Source organism: Magnolia sinica, chromosome 5, assembly GCF_029962835.1.
Source record: "Magnolia sinica isolate HGM2019 chromosome 5, MsV1, whole genome shotgun sequence".
Taxonomy (NCBI): domain Eukaryota; kingdom Viridiplantae; phylum Streptophyta; class Magnoliopsida; order Magnoliales; family Magnoliaceae; genus Magnolia; species Magnolia sinica.
Genome location: NC_080577.1, coordinates 3,541,768 through 3,566,182, shown reverse-complemented (window position 1 = coordinate 3,566,182; position 24,415 = coordinate 3,541,768). Strand labels below are relative to the sequence as shown.

The 24,415-nt window shown below is 40.0% G+C and overlaps 3 protein-coding genes across 3 annotated transcripts; all 3 read left to right on the top strand.

Moving 5' to 3' along the window:
* The first annotated feature begins 9,846 nt into the window (after positions 1-9,846).
* LOC131246712 ((RS)-norcoclaurine 6-O-methyltransferase-like) lies at positions 9,847-10,215 on the top strand. The gene has a single exon (XM_058247062.1). It carries the CDS (start codon positions 9,847-9,849, stop codon positions 10,213-10,215), a length of 369 nt encoding a protein of 122 aa, XP_058103045.1.
* Positions 10,216-10,242: 27 nt separating this feature from the next.
* LOC131246689 ((RS)-norcoclaurine 6-O-methyltransferase-like) lies at positions 10,243-10,617 on the top strand. The gene has a single exon (XM_058247041.1). The coding sequence runs from the start codon at positions 10,243-10,245 to the stop codon at positions 10,615-10,617; it is 375 nt and encodes a 124-aa protein (XP_058103024.1).
* Positions 10,618-19,906: 9,289 nt separating this feature from the next.
* LOC131245151 (rust resistance kinase Lr10-like) lies at positions 19,907-23,519 on the top strand. Its single transcript, XM_058244408.1, has 3 exons — positions 19,907-20,718; positions 21,853-21,879; positions 21,979-23,519. Exons 1-3 carry the CDS (start codon positions 20,046-20,048, stop codon positions 23,115-23,117), a joined length of 1,839 nt encoding a protein of 612 aa, XP_058100391.1. The 5' UTR covers positions 19,907-20,045; the 3' UTR covers positions 23,118-23,519.
* Positions 23,520-24,415: the final 896 nt, after the last annotated feature.

Sequence of the window (24,415 nt, the reverse complement as noted above, 5' to 3'; positions counted from 1 at the left end):
AAATATATTTTATAAAAATCATTATTTTTGCAACAATCCTCCACTTGATTTAAAACTATAATAAGAAAAATTCAACTAGACTAGTGGAGAAATACCATCCCATAGAAGACCCCTGCAAAAAATACGGCCCCATCCACGTAATGGGTAGTACGACCCACCCACGTAATGGGTAGCATATGAAGTGCTGCTCACCACATGGAACCCCACATCATTTTATTGTGGGGTTAGGTGGGAAGGTGACTTTAGCAAGCATGCATGGAGCAACTCACTAGGGTGGAATGACCCCACCGTCACTTTTATTCAAAATTACACCCTTTTGTCACCTTATCAAACCATACATGTTATGCCACATGGTGCTCTCATTCATGCTGCTAATCCTAGTCCTTAGAGAGCCTTTTCACCCCTAAACTTCTCAAAAATGAGCAAAAATCCATTCCAAAATCATATAAATAGCCCTTCCCATTTTATTTTCAAATTATCTTTTAACACTCACCATTTACCAAGAGAGCCTAAGAAAGAGAAGAGTGACAGAATGAGAGTGGGATCTGGCTCATCCATCTACCAAGGAGAGGGAGAGTGTAAGAGAGGAAGCCCTTCTAGCATAAATCAAGTCCTAATTTTAACCATCCAAGCAGCCGAGAGGCCGATCCAATACACTCAAGGCAACCTTTACAATAAACTCATTCACCCACTACCCATTCAACTCTTATCAACTTCATTCATACTTGCATTAGTATCGTGCATCATCCTCTTAACTCCAACTCACCCACTGGTCTAGCAGTACAAGTGTATGCTCTATGACTCACTGATAGACCAAATCTTTCTCATAAAAAACTCAAACTAACTAGGCTTCGACTACTTCTCCAAGTGGGTGAGTCTCACAGACTTGTCTGACTCAGTCCATCGCTTGTTATAGGCATCACATCGCCACAATGTATTACACATACTTTCATTATTTCTGAACAAGAATTGACTTAATCCCTGCTATTTTGTCTTTTCATGTAAAGTGTAGATCGTATGCTTGTTCGGGCAGAGAGAGTGCCTAACACATTCCCTTTTTATCATCGTGGTCTCTTATCCATAATTTTCGGTAGTAGATCAAGAATCATTTTAGGATAGAGATCCTCTGATTCCTTATTTAAATTTTTTTTACAAGGTTTAGCCGAATGTGAAAATCTAAATAATTAGCTAGTGATGACTCCGCATGCGATTCAACATCCACAATATGGACTGTCAATCATGTGGGCCCCACCTTCAATGTGGGTCATCTACCATGTGTGGTCTGCCTTGGATGTGAGCCACTCACCATTAGGGCTGACCTTTGATGTGGACCGCTATCATGTGGGGTGCACCTTGATGTGAGTCATCCATCATATGAAGCCTGGACGCGGATTGTATCCTAACCCCGCCCGTCTCTAGCCATGAATAGGTAGTTTTGTGGGCAAGCCCATTGTGATGTGATGTATCTGTTTATCCATGCCATCCACCCCTTATCTCATATCATTTCAAGGTATGTGCACAAAAATGAGGTAGATCAAACGCTCAAGTGTACCACACCAAATGATAAGTTTAGGTTGCATTAAATGCATAAAGCATTAAATGCAAGAGTCATCTTTAGTGCGGTCCACTTGAGCGTTGGATCTGCCTCTTTTTTTTTTCTTTTTTTTTGACATACCTTAAAATGATATGAGAGAAGAGATGGACGATGTGGATAAACAGATACATCACGGTGGGACCGCCCACAGAACTGCTTGTTTGTGGCTAGAGACAGGCAAGGATAGGACGCAACCCGCGTCCATGAAGCCCACCTTTGATATGGATTGTCCATCATGTGGGCCCCGATGTGGGTTGCTCATCATACATGCTCACCTTGGATGTTGGTCATTCATCATGTGGGCCCCACCTCGATGTGGGACATCCATCATATGGAGCCTCACTTCAATGTCCATTGCCCATCATGTGGATCCCACCTTTAATGTGCATTGTCCATCATGTAGGCCCCACCTTTGAAGTGGGTTGTCCATCATATCGGCACGCTTTTGATGTACTCTATCTATCATTAGAGGGGCAACCTTTGATGTGGACCATCTATTATGTGGGCCTATGTTAATATGGGATCATTCATCATGTGGGACCCACCTGTGATGCACGCCGTCCATCATGTGGGTCCTTGACATAGAGCATGAGAGAGATAGAAGTAGAAAAACTATTGAAAAAAGCAAAAGAAAAAAGAAAAAGAAAAAAATATATTGACACAGGGATGAACATGATGAGGATAACTACTCCGAATTCACGGAGCTTCTCTGGACTCCTCGCAGAGACCTCTCGAATCCACGAGGAAAGAAAGCAAAAAATAAAAACAAACTCTAATAAATTCGAAATTGATTAATTGATAAGGAAAGAAAGCAAAAAATAAAAACAAACTCTAATAAATTCGAAATTGATTAATTGATAAATAAAAACGAGTTCACAACCCTTTAAATAGGGGTACTAAGCAATGGGAAAGAAATAAGAATCAAACTACAACTCAAACTCATAGAATCCGCGACTTACTATAAATAGTAAACTTATTATTTATAGACGGTCATGATGTCTACTAGTGCGCAAGGTTTTCGGCCAAAAATAGTGTCCTATTTGACTTCACCAAATTGTTTTCCTAATTATTCTAAGCTCTTTTCACATTGGGCGCAACTCCTAAAGCCTGACGGATGAAGAGTTATAACCAAACTAAAACTTACTATTTATAGTAAAAATGAAATTAAAACAGGAAAACAACCGTCGATCCAGGGGTTTTTTGCAATTCCGAACTGCGTAACCGGGCGTAGCTGGGTTGGTTGGCTAAAGTAGCTCGTTCTACCCCAAAATTATATATTTTACGTCAGATAACTCATTCTGGATTGCGAGATACGCCCGATCTAAGGTCTGACGGTCCGGATCACTTCTATCGTCGACCGGGCCTTTTCTGATCCATCTTGCCGTGAAACTGTCCGCGACCCGCTCCACATTACTTCTTACGGAGAAGAGTAGCTTTGGACACTCAAGTTACTTTTATAATGATATTTATCAAACTAATTTAAGTGAATAAAGTAATATAATGACTTAAAACAAGTTAAAAAGCAACTTATTTGGTGGTATACAACAGGCCCTAAGAAATTAATTGAAAACTGCATATACTGGGTACAAGTAATTCAAATTAAACTATTCAAATTTTTGTATGCATTTGTATGTATCACGAACAAAAAATTACACTTACATAGGTATCTAAATATTGGACGGCTAAAAATGAAAAAACTATCCCATAATCATATTTCAACAAACAAGCGTCCACATTTCAGAGGTCAGGATCGCCCAACCAAACTGAATTTGGAACTGTTAATGAGTCACAGTGGTTTCCAAGACTTGGTGTAATTTGAGCTAACTTTTGCCACATCTACAATTTTTGATTGCCCGTGCATTAGGCATCAGACTCTGCCAGAGTATCTAATAATCCCATCGAATAGTTCCTTATTATTAAATAGAAGAGGGTGGTTGATATCCGTCGCTGTTTTAGTTTGACTGGCTTTTTAATGGCGTTGGTTGTTGCCAAGAAAGTTTAAATAGTGGAAGACGTATGCCATGACGTGGGATTGATGGCAGACGTATGCCATGACGTGGGATTGATGGCAACATTTGTAAGTTCTTTTGAACCGTAGTTTGATATCTGCCCATAGAACACTTTCAACTTATTATGTACGTGCAACATCCAACCCTAATTGGTCTCACCGCGATGACCACTTTCTGTAAAAATCAAACCCATCAACTCATCAGGTGAGCCACACCCTAGAAAACAAAAATTAGCCATCCATAGATAATGAAACACAAATGAGACCATGCCATGGGTAGATGTGACTCATTTTTGCACAAGGTGACCCCAATTAGATAAGTTGAATGTCACACTCATATGAAAGGTTGGAAGTAACTTGCTGGGTGGACCATAAATTATGATTAGACAAATGATTTCTGAGTGTGGATCCTCGGCCTCCCGGAGGCAGGAACTCCCTGCCTCCAGCGTTTTCATTGGTCAACGTCACTGTCAGTGCCACCTCGTCATTTTTTAAATATATTAGAAAAAGTACATTCAATAAAAACTAAAACGGAGACGTTAAACGAAAGCGGTTTGCGCGCTGAGTACCTCAGTACGGTATGCGTAGTGAGTAAAGTCTGTGGAGCCCACCGTTATTCTCATTCGTGCAACTCCATCCATCTCTTTTATCATCTAAAACCACAAAAATTAATCATATCCAAAGATCAAGTGGACCACACCAGCTGAAACAGTGTGAATTGAATTCTACCATTGAATAGTTTTTGGGGCACATGAAAGTTTTATATCAAGATGATATTTGTTTTTTCCATTCACCTATGTCTTTGTGTTCCTACGAAGGGTTTGGATGAAAAATAAAAACCATTGGGGGCTTAGAAACACTTCAATGGTGAAAATCAATACTTCCACTGTTTCCTTTGATATGGTATACTTGAGCTTTTGATATACTTCAATTTTGGGCTCAACTCCTAAAATGATCTGAAAATACGGATGGATGGCGTGGATAAACCACATGAATTCACAATGGCCTAATAGAGTTTACTCAGTACGATAAGACTCGGTACGCAATCCGATTTCACGTTTTAGACGCGAATTTCCTGCCAAAGCCTATTGCAATAAAGATTCTGTGCAAGGATTCCAGATAGGCCCACTGCGACGTTTGTGATAAATCCAACCCGTTCATCCCTTTTTAGATATCATTTTAGGAAGTCATACCAAAACTAATGAATATACAAAACTTAAATGGGCCACACAAGAGGAAACAGTGGGGATTTAGTGTCCACCGTTGAAATATTTATATGGCCACAAAAGTTTTGCATCGATCTAATATTTTGGTGTTTTCACTTCATCTTAGTAAAAATAACCTTATAAACAGTTTGGATGGCATATAAACATCAAGAGGCCCAGAAAGGTTTCAACGGTAGGAATTTCTTTCTCCACTGTTTCATCTTGTATGTCCCAGTTGAGTTTTTGATCATCCTAATTTTTGGTTACATGTCTTAAAATGAGCTCTAAAAATGAATGAATGGATTGAAATTCTTATAAACATCACGGTGGACCCCACCATACATCCAGCGCTAGAACTTCATGCAAAACGCTTTTCCCAGTAAATCCACATCCATGGTTTCCATTGAAAACTTATTGGCCACTCCCCTGCCACTTGGTGCTATGTGGGCCCACCATGATGTATGCGTTTCATCCATGCCGTCCATCTATTTTTCTAAATCATTTTATGGTCTGAGACCAAAAATGAGGTATAACCCAATCTCAAGTGGACCACATTACATGAAACAGTGTTGAATGAACGTTAACCATTAAAAACTTTTTGGGGACCATAAAAGTTTTGAATCAAGCTGATCTTTGATTTTTCCCTTCACTTGGGTCTTTATGACCAAACTAACAGATTGGATGTCAAATGAACAGTACGGTGGGCCTTAGGAGGACTTTAATGATGGATATCCAATCACCATTGTTTTCCTGTAGTGTGGTCCATATGAGATTTATATCCCTCTCAATTTTGGGATCAACCCTAAAATTATATGTAAAAATATATTAACGGAATGGATGAAACACATACATCATAGTGGAGAAGTGATGTCACCCATTTATCTGGGTCCCACTATGATGTATGTTTTGTATCCACACCATCCATCCATTTGGAGAGATCATTTTAGGGCATGAGCCAAAAAATGAATCAAATCCAAAACTCGAGTGGACCCCACCATAGAAAACTGTGGAGAGAGTCACGCCCACCATTTATTACGACTGAATCCAATCCAAACCGCGTCACTTTGTCTACTGAACCCCGTCACTTTGAACTACAACCCCGTCACTTTGTCTACTGAACCCCGTCACTTTGTATTGCAACCTTGTCACTTTGTCTAATAAACCCCGTCACTTTGTACTGCAATCCCGTCACTTTATGTACTAAACTCCGTCATTTTGTACTACAACATCGTCACTTTGTCTATTATACTCCGTCACTTTGTCTACTGTACCCCGTCACTTTGTGTTGCAATCTCATCACTTTGTCTAGTGACGTCGTCACTTTGTACTGCAACCTCATCACTTTATCTACTGAACCCCATTATTTTGTACTGCAACCTCGTCACTTTGTCTACTGTACTCCGTCACTTTGTACTGCAACCCTGTCACGTTGTCTACTGAACCCTATTAATTTGTTTAGTGAACCCTGTCACTTTGTACTGCAACCCCGTCACTGTCTAGTGAACCCCATCACTTTGTACTGTAACCCCGTCACTTTGACTACTGAACCCCATCACTTTGTACTTCAACGTCGTCACTTTGTCTACTGTACCCAGTCACTTTGTCTACTGTACCCCGTCACTTTGTCCAGTAACCATACTTAACCCCATCACTTTGTCCAATAACTCTACTTAACCCCATCACTGTGTCTAGTAAAACCCCATCACAAAGTGACGGGATACTTCACAAAGTGACGAGGTAAAGTAGACAAAGTGACGAGGTTGTTGCACAAAGTGACTAGGTACAGTAGACAAAGTGACGATGTTGCAGTACTAAGTGATGGGGTTCAGTAGACAAAGTGACGGGGTTGCAGTACAAAGTGATGGGGTTCACTAGACAGTGACGAGGTTCACTAGACAGTGACATGGTTCACTAGACAAAGTGGCGGGGTTCAGTAGACAAAGTGACGAGGTTGCAGTACAAAATGATGGGGTTCACTAGACAAAGTAACGAGATTGCAACACAAAGTGATGGGGTACAGTAGACAACATGACGATGTTGCAGTACAAAGTGACGGAGTTCAGTAGACAAAGTGACGGGGTTGCAATACAAAGTGACGTGGTTCAGTAGACAAAGTGACGGAATTGCAGTACAAAGTGACGAGGTTCAGTAGACAAAGTGACGGGATTACAGTACAAAGTGACAGGGTTCAGTAGACAAAGTAACAAAGTTTGGATTGGATTCAGTTGTAATAAATGGTAGGTGTGACTCTCTCCACTATTTTCTGTGATGGGGTTCACTCGAGTTTTGGATCTGATTCATTCTTTGGCTCATGCCCTAAAATGATCTCTCCAAATGGATGGACGGTGTGGATACAAAACATACATCATAGTTGGACCCATATAAATGGGTGACATCACTTCCCCACCATGATGTATGTGTTTCATCCATTCCGTTAATCTATTTTTACATATAATTTTAGGGGTTGATCCCAAAAATGAGAGGGATATAAATCTCATATGGACCACACCACAGGAAAACAATGGTGATTGGATATCCATCATTAAAGTCCTCCTAAGGCCCACCGTACTGTTTATTTGACATCCAATCTGTTGGTTTGGTCATAAAGACCCAGGTGAAGGGAAAAAACAAAGATCAGCTTGATCCAAAACTTTAATGGTCCCCAAAAAGTTTTTAATGGTTAACGTTCATTTAACACTGTTTCATGTAATGTGGTCCACTTGAGATTGGGTTATACCTCATTTTTTGTCTCAGACCATAAAATGATCTAGAAAAATAGATGGACAGCATGGATGAAACACATACATCATGGTGGGCCCACATAGCACCAAGTGGCAGCGGAGTAGCCAATACGTTTCCAATGGAAATCGTGGACGCGGATTCACTGGGGAAAGCCTTTTGCATGAAGTTCCAGCGCTGGGATGTATGGTGGGGTCCACCGTGATGTTTATAAGAATTCCAATCCATTCATCCATTTTTAGAGCTCATTTTAAGACATGTAACAAAAAATTAGGATAATCAAAAACTCAACTGGGCCATACAAGATGAAACAATGGGGAAAGAAATTCCTACTGTTGAAACCTTCCTGGGCCTCTTGATGTTTATATGCCATCCAAACTATTTATAAGGTCATTTTTACTAGGATGAAGTGAAAACACTAAAATATTAGACCGGTGCAAAACTTTTGTGGCCATATAAATATTTCAACGGTGGACACTAAATCCCCACTGTTTCCTCTCATGTGGCCCATTTGAGTTTTGTATATTCATTAGTTTTGGTATGATGTCCTAAAATGATATCTAAAAATGCATGAACGGGTTGGATTTATCACAAACGTCGCAGTGGGCCCATTCGGAATCCTTGCGTAGGATCTTACTGTACTTTCACAGAAATCCGTGTCTAACATGAAATCGGATTGCATACCGAGTAATTTTGTACTAAGTAAACTCTATTGGGCCTACTGTGAATTCATGTGGTTTATCCACGCCGTCCATCTGTTTTTTCAGATCATTTTAGGAGTTGAGCCTAAAACTGAAGTATATCAAAAGCTCAACTAGACCATACCAAAGGAAATAATAGAAGTATTGATTTTCACCATTGAAGTGTTTCTTAGCCCCTAATGATTCTTATTTTTCATTCAAACTGTTCATACGGTCACAAAGACATGGATGAATGGCAAAAACAAATATCATCTTAATATAAAACTTCCGTGGGCCCCAAAAACTTTTCAACGGTAGAATTCAATTCATACTGTTTCAGGTAGTGTGGTCTACTTGATCTTTGGATATGATTAATTTTTGTTGTAAAATCCTAAAATTAGATGATAAAAGGGATGGATGGAGTTTATACAATGCTAGAATGACATTGACGGTGGGCTCCACAGACTGTACTCGTTACGCTTACCGTACTCAGCATGCAAACAGCTTCGTTTAACGTCTCCGTTATAGTTTTTATTAAATGTACTTTTTCTAATATATTTAAAAAATTAATGAGGTGGCACTTGCAGTGACGTTGACCAATGAAAACGCTGGAGGCAGGGAGTTCCTGCCTCCGGGAGGCAGAGGATCTGCACTCTTTGATATAGATAGGTTGGCTCGAATGCATCTCACTTACGTATTGCTATTACTATTGATATTGGCTATTGTGATTGCGATTGCGATTGAGCCGATGATGTGAAATACATCCCACTTGCCCATTGCAATATGATAGGTTGGGACTTTAGCCTTTGAATCTCGATCATCTTCTAATGATCCAAATCCTATATATTGACTAGGCTCACTTTTGATGATAAAGTTGAAAGTCATTAAAAAAAAAAAAAAACTCTCAATTGGATTAATTTCAACCGTATGATAATTTGGCTATTTTGTTTTAAACGTGAAAGGTCCCAATAACCTGTGTGAGAGATTGAAGGGTATTTGAAGGGTTGTATCTGTGAGTTTTAGTGGGCATCCCCATCTGAGCCGTACCAAATAATCGGTTTGGGTCATTGAAAGAAACCAAATCTAATGGCTAGATCACTCAAGATTTATTTTACTGCTGTATATTGGGATGGATTCGAGAAAACCTCTTTATATTATTTTACAGGAACACATGGCAGCATAAACATATCTTTAAGGTCCATCTTTCCATCAGGTGGGTACACTGCTTAGATCCAAATTTCCGGTCGTTTCACTCCTCAGGTGGGCCACGCTGTACAAAACAAAAATTTCAATACAATGTGGCCCACCTGAGGATATAAGCAGTGGCCAGAATATTTAACCAGCGAGGCTGACCTGATGAAAGGCTCAGATCTTGTACACATTTGCTACCATACTGGTACATGCGGTTGCATGCAGAGTTTGAACTTTGAACCATGTCAAAGCTCGCTACCGAGTTTCACAGTGACTTGGCTCGATTTCTGGTCCTTTGAAGTTGACTCAATCGAATTTTGAGTCGAGTAACTGAGTTTCAGAACTATAGGTTGGGTAGGTTGAGTTCCAATCTTGCCTGTTTCTTTTTCCATGTAAGTACGGTACACCAACGGGAGGGGGAATTAAGAAATGGAGAATGTTAAGAGAGAAGAGCTGGTGGGCCAAGCAATTGCGTGGAACCATTCATTGGGAGCCATTGATTCCTTCGTCCTCAAATGTGCCGTCGAAACCGGAATAGCTGAGGTGATCCACGGCCACGGGCGGCCCATAAAACTTTCTCAACTTGGGGCTTCACTTCCGACGCCTTCCACCAACCTCGACATCCTCCGGCGGATCATGCGATACTTGGTGCACATGCAGCTCTTCACCGGCCAAAATGAAGGGTCCGATGATGGGGAGGAATCATACAGGTCAACCTCGGCCACTAAATTCATCCTGATCAACAAGGAGAAGAGCATAGTACCATTGTTCAGATTCCAGATGCACGAGAAATGCTAATCTGCATGGCATACATTAGGCTCTTGCATGCAAGGGAAGGCCGGTATATCTGCCTTCGAGAGGCTGTATGGAGAGAGAATGTGGACCTATGCTTCTAAACAACCTGAGCTCAACGGCATCTTCAATAACGCAGTGGCTGGTGGGGCCCGATCAGTGGTTCGAGCCTTGATCGACGGCTATGGGGATGTGTTCCAAGGGTTAACGTCTTTGGTGGATATTGGAGGCGGTATTGGCACGACCTTACAGTCCATCGCCAAGGCATTTCCCCACATCAACTGTACCGTACTAGATCTTCCTCATGTGGTAGAGACAGCACCCAGCTGTCCAGAAGTGGAGTTTGTTGCCGGAGACATGTTCTCTTTCATACCCAAGGCCGACGTTGTTGGAAATTATACAAATTAATATAATTTCTATATAATGTGGAAACCAAAAATTGCAAATAAATCTGAAACATGGATAGGCTGAAGCACGTCTGAAATACTGTCCTTAAAGCATTATTCACCCCTACTCAAGTGAATTGAGTATGTTGATGGGTTACAGGCAAATCGCTTCTAAGATACGACGAACCTGGTGTGGGTCTGCGTTCAGCAAACACGAAGGCCCACCTATTGGAACTCTATTACACTCAGTCTGGCAGAACTACAATAAAAGAAAAATCCCAAAAGAAAGAAAAAGAAAATTGTGATTTAGACCACTGCACTGGTCAAGTCTTCAGTCACTGGTTTAGTTGAACCGTTCTAGACCACACCGCTGGTCTGTTCTTCTTGCAAATGTTCAACCGTTGCTATCTTGCTGGAATTATTGGAGTATAGAGAGAGGAGTAGTGAGTTGTCTCAATTCGTATGGTAGTGCTGGATTGGGTTGTAAGATGGTTTGGAAACCCATCCAGGCCCTCATTTTATAGGCTATGGTAGCTAGGGGGTTATGGTCCAGAGACATAAATTCCATTAAGTCATTTCTGACTGTTAGAAAACTAGCCGTTTTATGGCCGTTTTTTTACTATTGTGTATGGCCATTAATCTGCTGCGTGCTGACTGTTGTGAGACAGCAGCTAGCCGTTTTCTAGCTGTTGGGCTAGCCATACAACAGTTACAGCTGGTCTCTGCACTAATGGCATAGTTGTTACAGTTTTTGCTGCAACAGCTCTTTTCAGTCCCTTTATATATACTGAGGGATTTCTCTCCCGGTCCTCTAGTCTCTCTGTCAACCAGTCACCCGTCTTAGCCACTTAGTCGCACCGCGACTCGCACACGTCTCACGAAGGGAGCGACATTCTACGACACGATGTGCATGTGCGAAGTGCAAAGTGTGCCACTAGCGCCTCTATAGCTACACTGCCTTACATGCCCACGCCCTCGCAACGAGCCCGTGACCGAGACTGAGCCCGAGCGCGAGCGTGGGTGTTCCAGTGCGCAAGGCCCATAGTCCTTGGACTAGGTGAGTAAATATTATAATACTCCACTATTTTTATTTAAACTATTTTTTCTTCTCTTCCCTTTCTCATATAAGACTATTCCTAAAAACCCACAAAACGGTGTTTTTTCAAAACAACTTTATATATCATATATTATTTTTTATTATTAAAATATATTTTATAAAAATCAATATTTTTGCAACATATCATGCTGTCCGTTCATTTTTTTTCAATTCATTGTGAGACGTGATACAAAAATTTAAGTAGATCCAAATTTAAAGTGGACCACACCACAGGAAACAGTGGTATTTGAACCCTCGCTAATAAACGCATCCTAGATCCCACTATAGTGTTTATTTACCATCTCTAACCTATTGGGGAGGCCAATCACACTTGGATTGAGGGAAACCCACACAGTATGGGTAAGGTATTTTCTGCGTAACACATAATCAACCCCCACTCAGATGAACCAAACACACATTAGCTACATGTTGAGTAGCCATACTTCCTATTGAAGTGAGCCCTCCATGATGTATTTATTGTATCCACACTGTTCATCTTTTTAGAAAGATTATTTTAACGCATTAGCAAAAGAATAAGTCAGATCCAAACTTAGAGTAGACCCATCATAGAAAACTGTGAGAATTGAACGCCTATCTTTGAAAACTTTCAAGGGCTATAGAAGTTGATATTTGTGTTTTCCCTTCTTCATGTCTATGTTAACTTATGAACATGTTCGATATCAAATAAACATCATGACAAACATAGGAAGGTTTTAATGGTGGGCATAACTCTCCTCGCTGTTTTTAATGGTGGGTTCTACTTGAGCTTTGGATTTACCTCATACTCGGACTTACGTCCTACAATAATCTCTAAAAATAGACGGACAGTGTGGATACAACACTTACATCATAGTCAGTCAGCAATGAGTATCACTAATCCGCGTCCGATGAAACACCGGTCCACCGCTACATCACACACTATGGATGAGTATCAAAGTTCGCCCGAGCACTGTCCCATATTCAAAAGGGGGAAGTCTTTGAAGTCAATCAGCGTGAAAGCATGGCGCGAAGCGCGTTTCCTTTTAAATACTGTATATCGTACGATATCCACTTTTCCTGGCAATTTCTCCAGCTAACGTGGGTTGAGAAGAAATTTGCGACTGTGGACCCCACCTTTTATGGAACTTAGAACTGCTCGTACGGACAGCGAATTTGAGGACGAAAATACCCCTCCTTTCACGGAAACGGATTGGGTACTTCCCTGCCACCAGCCAACGGTGGATCGGTGGTCTGTGGGCCCCACCATGATGTATGCTTTTCATCCATGCCGTCCATATATTTTTCCACATCATTTTACGGTACGAGACCAAAAATGAAGTATGTCCAAATCTCAAGTGTACCACATTATAGGAAACAGTGTTGAATGAGTGTCAACCATTAAAAACTTTTTGGGGGCCCACTGTGATGGTTGTGAGAAATCCTCCCTATCTAAATTCTTTCATAGGGTAACAAAGACCTGGATGAAGAGGAAAAACAAATTTCATAATGATCCAAAACTTCTATAACTCCTAAAAGGGTTTCAATGGTAGACATTCAATTCCCCATTGCCTTTTACAGTGTGGTCTACTTGATAGATAGAATTATCTTATTTTTCATCTCAACCTTAATATGAGCTCACCAAATATATGGACGGTTTGGATATAACACAGACCTCATGATGGGACCCACAAAAGAAATGTGACTTCTGAAAGCTGGTTCCCTATTGCTACGGATTATAACCTTAGCTATAATCGATAGCCCGTACTTTTTTGATATGTCCTTTGATATATATCAAAGGTATTTCGATATGTATCGAAGGTCTTTTGATATAATCGAAAAAGGTCCAAAACTGTCCAGCGAGTTTGCCTCAAAAATCCTGCAATTTTAATACATATAGAAGAGTATTCGATATGTATTGAAGGTATTTTACCTATAGCTACAGATTATAACCGTAGCCATAACTGTTGTCCGTGCCAGTCTATGCAAATATTATTATTATTTTTATTTATTTTTTTACATGAGAACTTTATTCTACCTACAATTTTCTCTAATACATATTTATATAAATATATATATATAGGCATATAAATTTTTTTCTCTCTTTTTTTCATTTCTTTCTTTATTCATTTGACAAGAATATCTTCTAAACCAAAATTAGTTACTTGTCGTATCCTATATGATTTTGGGGTAGGAGAAGCTAACTTTAGCCAACCAACCTCGTTATTTTTAAAGATTCCATCAGGTCGATGGTCGAAAATTCGATCAATTTCAATCAGTTCGCGGTCAATTTCATTCATTTAATTTACTTTGCGATCAATTCCATGCATTTCATGGTCAATCCTGGTGATTCCCCTTCACTTCACGGTCAATTCCATGCATTTCACGGTCAATTCCCTTCACTTCACAGTCAATTCCGTGCATTTCACAATCAATTCCCTTCATTTCATGGTCAAATAGAAATTGAGCGGGGCAAACTAGAAATTCAGCGGGGGCAAACTAAAAATTCAGTGAGGCAAAAATGAATTGAGTGGGGCAAACTAGAAATTCAGCAGGACAAACTAGAAATTGAGCAGGGCAAACATGAAATTCAGCAGGGCAAACTAGAAATTTAGTGGGGTAGACATGAAATTCAGCGGGGCAAACACGAAATTCAGTGGGGAAAACATGAAGGTTGAAGGTTATCAAAGAAATTTAAATTTTTGACAAAAAAATTTAGACAATTTTTGGAGTTTTCGACATATCGAAAACTTTAGTTAACATGTCGACCCGATCAATCAAAGCGTTTCGACCGATTGACTCGATGGATAGATAGGTTACACAGTTTTGAGTGTTTTTATGCAATTTGTTTCTATTTCTAGTTTTGATTATACATACTGGTGTAATCGATAATAGGATTACTGCTAGACATGCTTAAAGGTTTGAAATGATTACACCCTGGACCATATCTTAAGTGGTAGACTAAGTGAAGATACCCCATTTCAACATTGAGGTCTTGGTATTGATTTCCTAGTAGGGGTGGCTAATAGTGGAGTGTGCATTGACAGTGGATTGTTTTAACAAGCTAAACCCCCCCCCCCCAAAACAAAAAGAGGAGGGTTTGAAAGGATTTTTGAAGAAAGAAAAAGATAGGATTTTTCGCATGAGTCTTCGAATCGGTAATGCAGTGTAAATGAGCATACACTAAGGTTCTTTTAAAGAAAGATGATCTGTAATCGTCAAATATTATTTGTAAACCCTATCTGATAATTGTATCGCAGGATGCTCATGTTCAATGCGAGTACAACTATTAAGTTAGCATACGCATTTCAGTAAATTAAGATTTAACCGCTGATTCAAGTTCTACAATGGGTGGACTCTCTCCCATAGTCACTCCCCTATATAAATTGCATTTGGTCCCTAACACAGACCTCATGTTTGCCCTGCTCAATTTCTTGTTTGCCCCGTTCAATTTCTAGTTTGCCCTGCTCAATTTCATGTTTGCCCCGCTCGCTCAATTTCATGTTTGCCCCGCTCAATTTCATGTTTGCCCCGATCAATTTCTAGTTTCATGTTTGCCTCGCTCAATTTCATTTTTGCCCAACTAAATTTCTAGTTTGATCGTGAAGTGATTGAAATTAGCCACGAAGTGAATGAAATGGATTTTCAACCATCGACCCGATGGAATCTTAGAAAGTAACTAGATTTTTTGGGTAAATTAGCTTCTCCTACCCCAAAATCATATGTGGTACGTTAAGTAAAACATTCTAGTTTAGGAGATATGCTTGTTGAATAAATAAACAAAGAAATAAATTAAAAGAGATAAAAAAAAATTTATATGCTTACATATACATATTTATATAAATATGTATTAGAGAAAATTGTTGGTAGAATAAAGTTCTCCATGTAAAAAAATAAAATTTATAAAAAATTGCATAGACTGGCACGGCCTACAGTTATGGCTACGGTTATAATCCGTAGCTATAGGTAAAAATACCTTCGATGGAGAACTGAATTTCATGTTTGCCCCAAAACAAAAAGAGGAGGGTTTGAAAGGATTTTTGAAGAAAGAAAAAGATACGGTTTTTCGCATGGGTCTTCGAATCGGTAATGCAGTGCAAATGAGCATACACTAAGGTTCTTTTAAAGGAAGATGATCTGTAATCGTCAAATATTATTTGTAAACCCTATTTGATAATTGTATTGCAGGATGCTCATGTTCAGTGTGAGTACAAATATTAAGTTGGCATACGCATTTCAATAAATTAAGATTTAATCACTGATTCAAGTTCTACAATGGGTGGACTCTCTCCCATAGTCACTCCCCTATATAAAATGCATTTGGTCCCTAACACAGACCTCATGTTTGCCCTGCTCAATTTCATGTTTGTCCTGTTCAATTTCTAGTTTGCCCCGCTTAATTTCATGTTTGCCCCGCTCGCTCAATTTCATGTTTGCCCCGCTGAATTTCATGTTTGCCCCGATCAATTTCTAGTTTCATGTTTGCCTCGCTCAATTTCATTTTTGCCCAACTAAATTTCCAGTTTGACCGTGAAGTGATTGAAATTAACCACGAAGTGAATGAAATGGATTTTCAACCATCGACCCGATGGAATCTTGGAAAATAACTAGGTTTTTTGAATAAATTAGCTTCTCCTACCCCAAAATCATATGTGGTACGTTAAGTAAATCATTCTAGTTTAGGAGATATACTTGTTGAATAAATAGACAAAGAAATAAATTAAAAGAGATAAAAAAAAAAATTATATGCTTACATATACATATTTATATAAATATGTATTAGAGAAAATTGTTGGTAGAATAAAGTTCTCCATGTAAAAAAATAAAATTTATAAAAAATTGCATAGACTGGCACGGCATACAGTTATGGCTACGGTTATAATCCGTAGCTATAGGTAAAAATACCTTCGATAAATATCAAATACTCTTCGATACGTATCGAAAATTGCAGGATTTTTAAGGCAAACTCGTTGGACAGTTCTGAACCTTTTTTAATCATATCAAAAGACTTTCAATACATATCAAAGTACATATCGAAAGACCTTCAATACATATCAAAGGACATACCGAAAAAGTAGGGCCTGTGGCTATGGCTACGGTTATAATTCGTAGCCATAAAAAGCACCATAGCTATAGATACCTTTTTTATTTATTATTATTACTTTTTTGCTAATGTAATCCCCACCGCCTTTTGTGGGTCCCATCATGAGCTCTGTGTTATATCCAAACCGTCTATCTATTTGGAGAGCTCATATTAAGCTTGAGACCAAAAATAAGACATTTCTAACTATCAAGTGGACCACACTGTAAAAGGCGGTGGGGAATTGAACGTCTACCATTGAAACCCTTTTAGGGGTTACAGAAGTTTTGGATCATTAAGAATTTATTTATTTTTTCCCTCTTCATCCAGGCCTTTGTGACCTTATGAATAGATTGGATGGAAAATAAATGTTATGGTGAGCCCTACAGAAGTTTTAACGGTGAAAATCAGTTTTCCCGCTGCTCTTTGTGGTGTGGTCCAATTGATCTTTGGATATGATTTTTTTTCTTTTGGATAATGCACCGATATGATCTCGAAATATGGATGAACGTTGTGGATATAATAAATACATAGTTGTGGGGCCATGTAACTTTGTTCTCTTTTGAGCCGTTCATACTCAGTTGGAGGAGCGTCAGCGCTAGTCTTCGAAAGGAAGGGAGGGGTATTTCCGTTCTCAAATTCGCTGTCCGTACGAGAAGGTCTATGTTCCCAAGTTAAGTATGTATTGCTTCAAAAAACAGGCTGGATAAAAGGTGGGGTCCACAGTCGCAAATTTCTCGCGAGTTGAGTGAGAGCCCACTTGTGTCAAGTAGGTTGAACCACAGGAAAGGGTGAGTACGTAAATACTTGTTATTTGGACTTTTCTGGAATTCACCTAATGTTTGTATGCTACCCAACCCTTGGTAAGGTTATTCCCAAGAGGATGATTTGAAAACACAAATATAAGGCTGATCCAAAATATATGTAAGTCTATGGGAAGGTTTCAATGGTGAACATTAAATCCCCACTTTTTCTGAAAGTGTGGCTCATTTGAGTCTTGAATCTACTTTGTATTTAGGCTCTCAACATAACACGAGCTTCTGAAACTGATGAAAGTATTGGATTTCACGTAAGTAGGCCATGTGCAGCTTTAGGTCCCTGTAACAGGTGTAACAAGAAACCGAAGTCCGTTTGGGTGGTCCGGTCTTTGCAGTTACATCACGGTGGTCCGGTCAAGATGGCGCACCAGCTAGACCGTAGAACTTCCAGAACGAAGCGTGCTTGACTTGCTGAGACCTGGAGGAAGGTGCAAGGTAGCTTCCGTCCGTGTTTGCTATCAACGAGATTCTCTGGCCGGAGGAAAGGGACGTCAGTTTCCTGCAACAAGCAGCCCGTCTAACGAGTAGCTCTGCAGGGCCAACGTCACGTGGATATCGGTTTATGGCTAATGGCTAAGAATGACGATTTGTTGGAATGCGCTAAGTACAGTTCACTGATTTACACGGTTGATCTGATGTGTACCACCTTAGATGGGGATTCTTCGAAACCCTATAAGATAGAGATGCCCTTGCACAGCGATTCTATCACTGAGAACTAAAGGTTGATAAAGAAATGAAGCGAAAGTAGAAAACTTGACCAGAGGAATGGACTCCCTAAACTCACTAGGTTAATTCATACAGAGGGGTGCCGACAACTAACCGAGCGCCTCACCAGGAGAATGTGAATCGGATCGCACAGTTCATCGGATGCGCCTATTACATTTGTTGGGAGACTGCAAAAGCACACAGAAATGAATCAAGATGAGTAATTTAATCACACCAAATGCAAACACACCCAATTTAACGTGGAAAAACTCTTGCCAAAAAAATTATGGCATAAAGCGACAATAAACATCGTGAAAGTAGAAAATTATAAGAGATGGAGAGAATATCCAATCGAACAAGCCTCAAATCTCCATTCCAAGCCCTTGAAACCCTAGGAATAAATTAAAAAGCCTTAGATACCTCCTAATCCCGATTACACTCAAATATATAACCTTTGGAAGAATCACAATCGAAATAAGAAACAAATCCCGTAAATTTGCAACTCTATGTAAATCTGCATAAAATCGTTCGATGACATCAAACATACTTCAATGACAACGAAACTTAACATTCATTGACATCGACAACACTGCGATGGCATCAAACTAATACCAAAACGTTCTGGCGACCAAACATGAAAATCGAATTTTCTCAATTGCATTGAACCACCTTCGATAGCATCAAACTTTGATCTTCGATGTCATCGAAAAAGCACCCAATATATTCAACAACCAACCAAAGGAAGTATGAAAAATCTAATGGCATCGAGCCGACTTCAATGACATCAAGGTCTGCTCAATGACATCAAGACGTCTATCAACAACATTTCCACCATAGATTTGTATGAAATAGGCAAGCAAGGTTATAGGAAACGATGAAAATCATGCATAAAACCTCTAAATCCACGTGGTGTTGCACATACGAGTCTCAGAAAATACATTTATTCAGGTGTGGCATGACAAATGTGTGGATTTGATGGCATATAAACACCATGGTGGCCAATGCACAAGGTATGCGTCTCATCTTAACCGTTCCCTCCATTGTTGCCTACCTGGGTTCTTGATCAGTCTCTCTTTTTTCTTTTTCCTTTTTTTCTTGTGAATCTCAAGCACATCGCCCACAACGTGGTCCTTCGTAAGTGGTAGGCACAGGGGAGTTACACGAGCAGAGTGCTCTGCAAATAGCGTGAGCAAGAAGATGGTTATGACTATCTGGATATCTGTGACTGTGGCTATGGGCGATGTTGTGACACATGCCAGTTTGTGCAATGGTTGACACATAGGCACTCGGACATAACTTAAAAATTACATATTTGGCGCATAAGTGATGCAGTTGAAGGTGGTAATAATTCTACCATTTCATATGTTGTATTTTTAAGTTATTTTTAAAATAAACTAGTGTTTCAAAATTTTCACCTGACTATGATCATAGTTATGAGTACGCACATGCCCACATGTATTCTTCTGGATGACAAATAAACATCAATGTGGGCCCTAAGTAAGGACTTGACGGTGGACATCATTATCCCCACTGTGTGTGGTCTACTTGTGCTTTGGATCTGCCTGTTTATGGGCTCAGGCCCTAAAACGAGCTGGTAAAATGGATAGATAGCCTGGGGCCCACAGAGCTTTGACACCGGCCAACTGACTGGTCTTCGGGTCACCAGCGAAACCGCGTTCCTGCCGGCCTATCAACCGTTATAAGCTTTTCATCCTCTTCTTCTTCTTCTTCCTTTAGTTAGATTAGCCCAGGACCAATCTCTCTAACTACTGGGGATGGCTAGACTAGAAAAAGAAACATTTCTCCTCTTCTTCTTCATCCTCCTTATTTCCATAGACGCCGCGGAAGCCAGCAAAGGCGATTGCTTGAATTCCAAGTGCAGCGACTCAGGCCCTGAGATAAGGTTCCCCTTCCGGCTAAAAAGCCAGCCCCAGCACTGTGGCTATCCAGGGTTCGAGCTCTCTTGCAAGGGAAATCATACCGTCCTCGACCTTCCATACTCGGGAGAGTTCTACCTGAACAGCATCGATTACGAATTCGGGGTGCTATACATCGAAGACCCAGATGGCTGCCTTGCAAGGCGCCTTCTCTCTCGCCCTCTCAACCTCTCTTCTTCTATTTTCTACGGTTCAAGTAACTATTATTACACGATCATGAACTGTCCATCACCACATTCAATTAACCAAATGGTCTATACAGTCTCTTGCCTGAATAGCCCTGGCCACTATGTTTACGCCATTAATGATTGGAATACAATGGGACAGATGCTCAATCTGTCTTGCAATAACACTGGAACCATTGCATTTGATATTCCGTATTTAGGTTTGACATGGGTGTCACGGAACGATATACCCAGATGCAGAGAGTGTGAATTTCAGAACCGTCGATGCAGATTCAAAAGCAGTGGAACCAGTAATGAAACAGAATGCTACGTCTGGCCACCCAAAGGTAATCTTCTCTTTACCTTTCAACTTTGTTTTTGCCGCTCTCTCGCGACTCAAGATCCAGATTCTTAACTGTCCATAGTTCTTTACAACCATAGAAGTAGGATACTGTCCCATAATCACACCAGCTGTTAAAATTTTATTTTTCAAAGTTTTAGATTCATCTACACATGGTGATGGTCGCAATCATCCATTCACCGTAAGTTTCTTATGGCATCTGTCACGCGACATGAACTGCTCTGATCGGCGGAGCACTCAGCATGTCCGCTCCAGTGTGTGTCTATCACGCCGGACCCTGAATCCTAACAGAGGCAAAACAAACTCCTACCTTGTGCCTCTGCTCTGCGCTCTACAGCATAGCTAGATCAGAATGGGGCGTTCCGAGACAGACCATCCATCAAGCGGACCCTGTCCGTGGATGCCAACCAGTGTAGATATGTAAACAATCCTAACCTTATTTGATCCACAGCAGATATGTAAACAATTACAAAGAAAAATACAACAACAGCCCACATTACTCTGAAAAAAAAAATTTTAAAAAAAACAAAACAAAACAAAACAAAACAAAACAAAACAAAAAAGCTTGAGATAGGAGATTGGAGGCACCAATATGAAAATAATAATACTATTATTAATACATAAAAAATCATCAAGTATTTAAGATTTCTTAATAAGTGGAATGAACTTTACAATATTGAGAGGCAATCGTTAAGGTTCCATTTGGTTAAAGATCTACCAAAATATCATTATGGGCCCATAACCTCCATGTCCAAATTCCCAATATGGAAGCACGGCGCTTGATTTCAGTTAAGTGAAAGAAGCCGCTTCTTTGATGCAAATTTGATGTGGAGGATACCAACTGTCCTGCTATATATATATATATATATATATATATATATATATATATATATATATATATATATATATATATATATATAAAGTTGTTAAATAGGGTTCAAGTCCTTACATCAGTGATAGACTCTGAGGAGTTTCAACATAGGGTCTTGGGTTTGACACCCATAGGTGGTGAAATCCCACTACTGGCGTGTGTGGGTGGTTGTGTTGTTTAAGTACTTCTTTTATACCGAAAGGTTGCCTATCTTTCCTTTACATGATTATTTTATTTTTATTTTTTCAGGTGGGTGGCTAAAGCCGTTAATTATTGGTAAAGCTCTCAACACTATCATTAATTTACTAATATAGACGCTTTATCTATCATTAATTTATTAGGGATTTTTGGTCTATAACTTTGTAATATTTCCAGGTGTATGCATAGGAGGTTTTGTTATCCTAGCAGCAGCAGTTGCAACTATTAAGGTCTACAGTATGTGGAAAACAGATCTAAAGAGGGAAAAAGAAAATCAAATCAAGATTGAAAAGTTCTTAAAAGAGTACAAATATCTCAAGCCCACGAGATATACTTATGCGGATATTAAAAGGATGACTAAACAATTCAAGAGAAAATTAGGTCGAGGAGGTTTTGGTAGCGTTTTCAAAGGGAAACTTCGGAACGGAACTTTGGTTGCAGTTAAGGTACTTGAGAAGTACAAGGGCAATGGAGAAGACTTCATTAATGAGGTGAGTACCATTGGTAAAATTCACCACATCAATGTGGTTAGCCTTCTCGGCTTCTGTGCGGAGGGATCCAACAGAGCCCTGGTCTACGAATTCATGCCAAACAGATCGCTCGATAAATTCATTTTCTCGGTGGTGGAAAATACAAGGGTGTTGCTTGGTTGGGAGAAGCTTTGTGACATTGCTATTGGCATTGGTAGAGGAATTGAATATCTTCATCAGGGATGCGACCAACGCATCCTTCATTTTGATATCAAGCCCCACAACATTTTGCTGGATGATAACTTCAATCCCAAGATTTCCGATTTCGGCCTAGCCAAGTTATGCTCCAAGGTAGAAAGTGTTGTGTCCATGACTGCAGCCAGAGGGACAATGGGTTACATTGCGCCCGAAGTGTTTTCAAGGAACTTTGGAAACGTCTCTTATAAATCAGATGTTTATAGTTTTGGGATGTTGTTGCTTGAAATGGTTGGAGGAAGGAAGAACATTGATGCTCAGGTGGAAAACGCTAGCCAAGTGTATTTCCCAGAATGGATCTATAATCGTCTAATCCAAGGAGAAGAAATGGGGATTAGAGTAGAAGTAGAGGGTGATGTTGAGATAGCAAAGAAACTAACGGTTGTGGCGCTCTGGTGCATACAGTGGTATCCTGTAGATCGCCCTTCTATGAAGAATGTGATCCAAATGTTGGAAGGTGGCCTAGGGAGCTTGAACATGCCGCCCAACCCTTTTCCTTCCAATGCTCCACCTCCACCACCAAAGACGACCACACCTTCCCATGAAAACCCTCATCAATCGGTTTTAACGGTGATTTCCGAAATAGAGTAAGAGCGTACAATCTGGTCACCTTGACGGTGAAAATACTCACTTGAAATATGATAATGGCATTAGATGATGCTATGAGGAATTAAGCTAATTTGTAATTTGTAATTTTCAGATGGTGCTTAGTAGTACTTCGGAAAAATAACTATTTGGGCGGTCCAACAGGATAGGCTTGTTCGGTCCAATTCATGTATAATGTTATTGGATAGGGACTTTGCCATCAGGCTCAGGGACTCACCTTACTGGATGCATGGCTTGGATCTCATGCCCGTCTGCCATGCTGGCACATGTGGTGGTTTCTAGATGGGATGCCTTAGACACGGATACTGGCTTAGCAAACGTGTAGAAGATAATCTTTGTTACGAACGAAGTTCTACATGCAAATAGAAATTATTATTGTGTGCTTCATGAAGGAAAGATTATTTTTCATGAGTAAGTTAATACATTGAGAAAGATAGAGGAAATTGGGTCCTTACTCATGTCTTGGAGTTTCAACATGAGGTCATGGCCCTAGAGCTGTCATTGGACAGAGCTTTACCGTCTGGGCTTTCTGAAAGAGCTTGGACTAATGTCGAATGCCTGTGGGCCAGTCCGGACCAAAACACTAAAGCCTGATTATTAATCGGGCTGGACTCAAGCGGTGTCTAAGAGTCCATTGGCCGAACCGGCCATTTTTAGGGTTCAAGGGAACCTTTTGTCATATATCGTGTATGGTCTGTCTATCCCATGGCAACACCGTGGTGGTGGAATCATGAATAGCCATGGGGGCAGCACATTCACTACCTTCTCACATATCTCAGGATCGGATTTTGGTCATGGCCCACCAACCATCCAGAGAATCACAATAAAGCCTACGGTGTGGACCATCTTAACCTTTGATGATGCTAGTATTACTATGTGAATGAAAAATGCACACGTGAGATGGGCTTTATATATTTGATTAATGGGAAAAATGGTGTAGCTAGTCTGTTTAATGTACTATTTCAGCTACATTTATGGATTATTTCATTATCGTGTTGCCCATAAATGTAGCTGATGAGATGGATAACGGACTGGAGTTGTCTACTCCGTCCATCATATGGAAATCACAATTTGAACAGCACGTATTAAAAACCCAAAAATAAAAAAATAAAGGAGAATTTGATAAAGAACTCGCATGGGCCGCAATGAGACAATATAAAATTGCTCCCAAAATTGCTAATTACCGGTGTGGCCCGCTTGAGTTTTTTTATCAAGCTGAACTCTTCTTCTTTTTTTATTACCTAAGGGCCTAACATCGAGGAGAGATCCTGATAGCAGTGGAT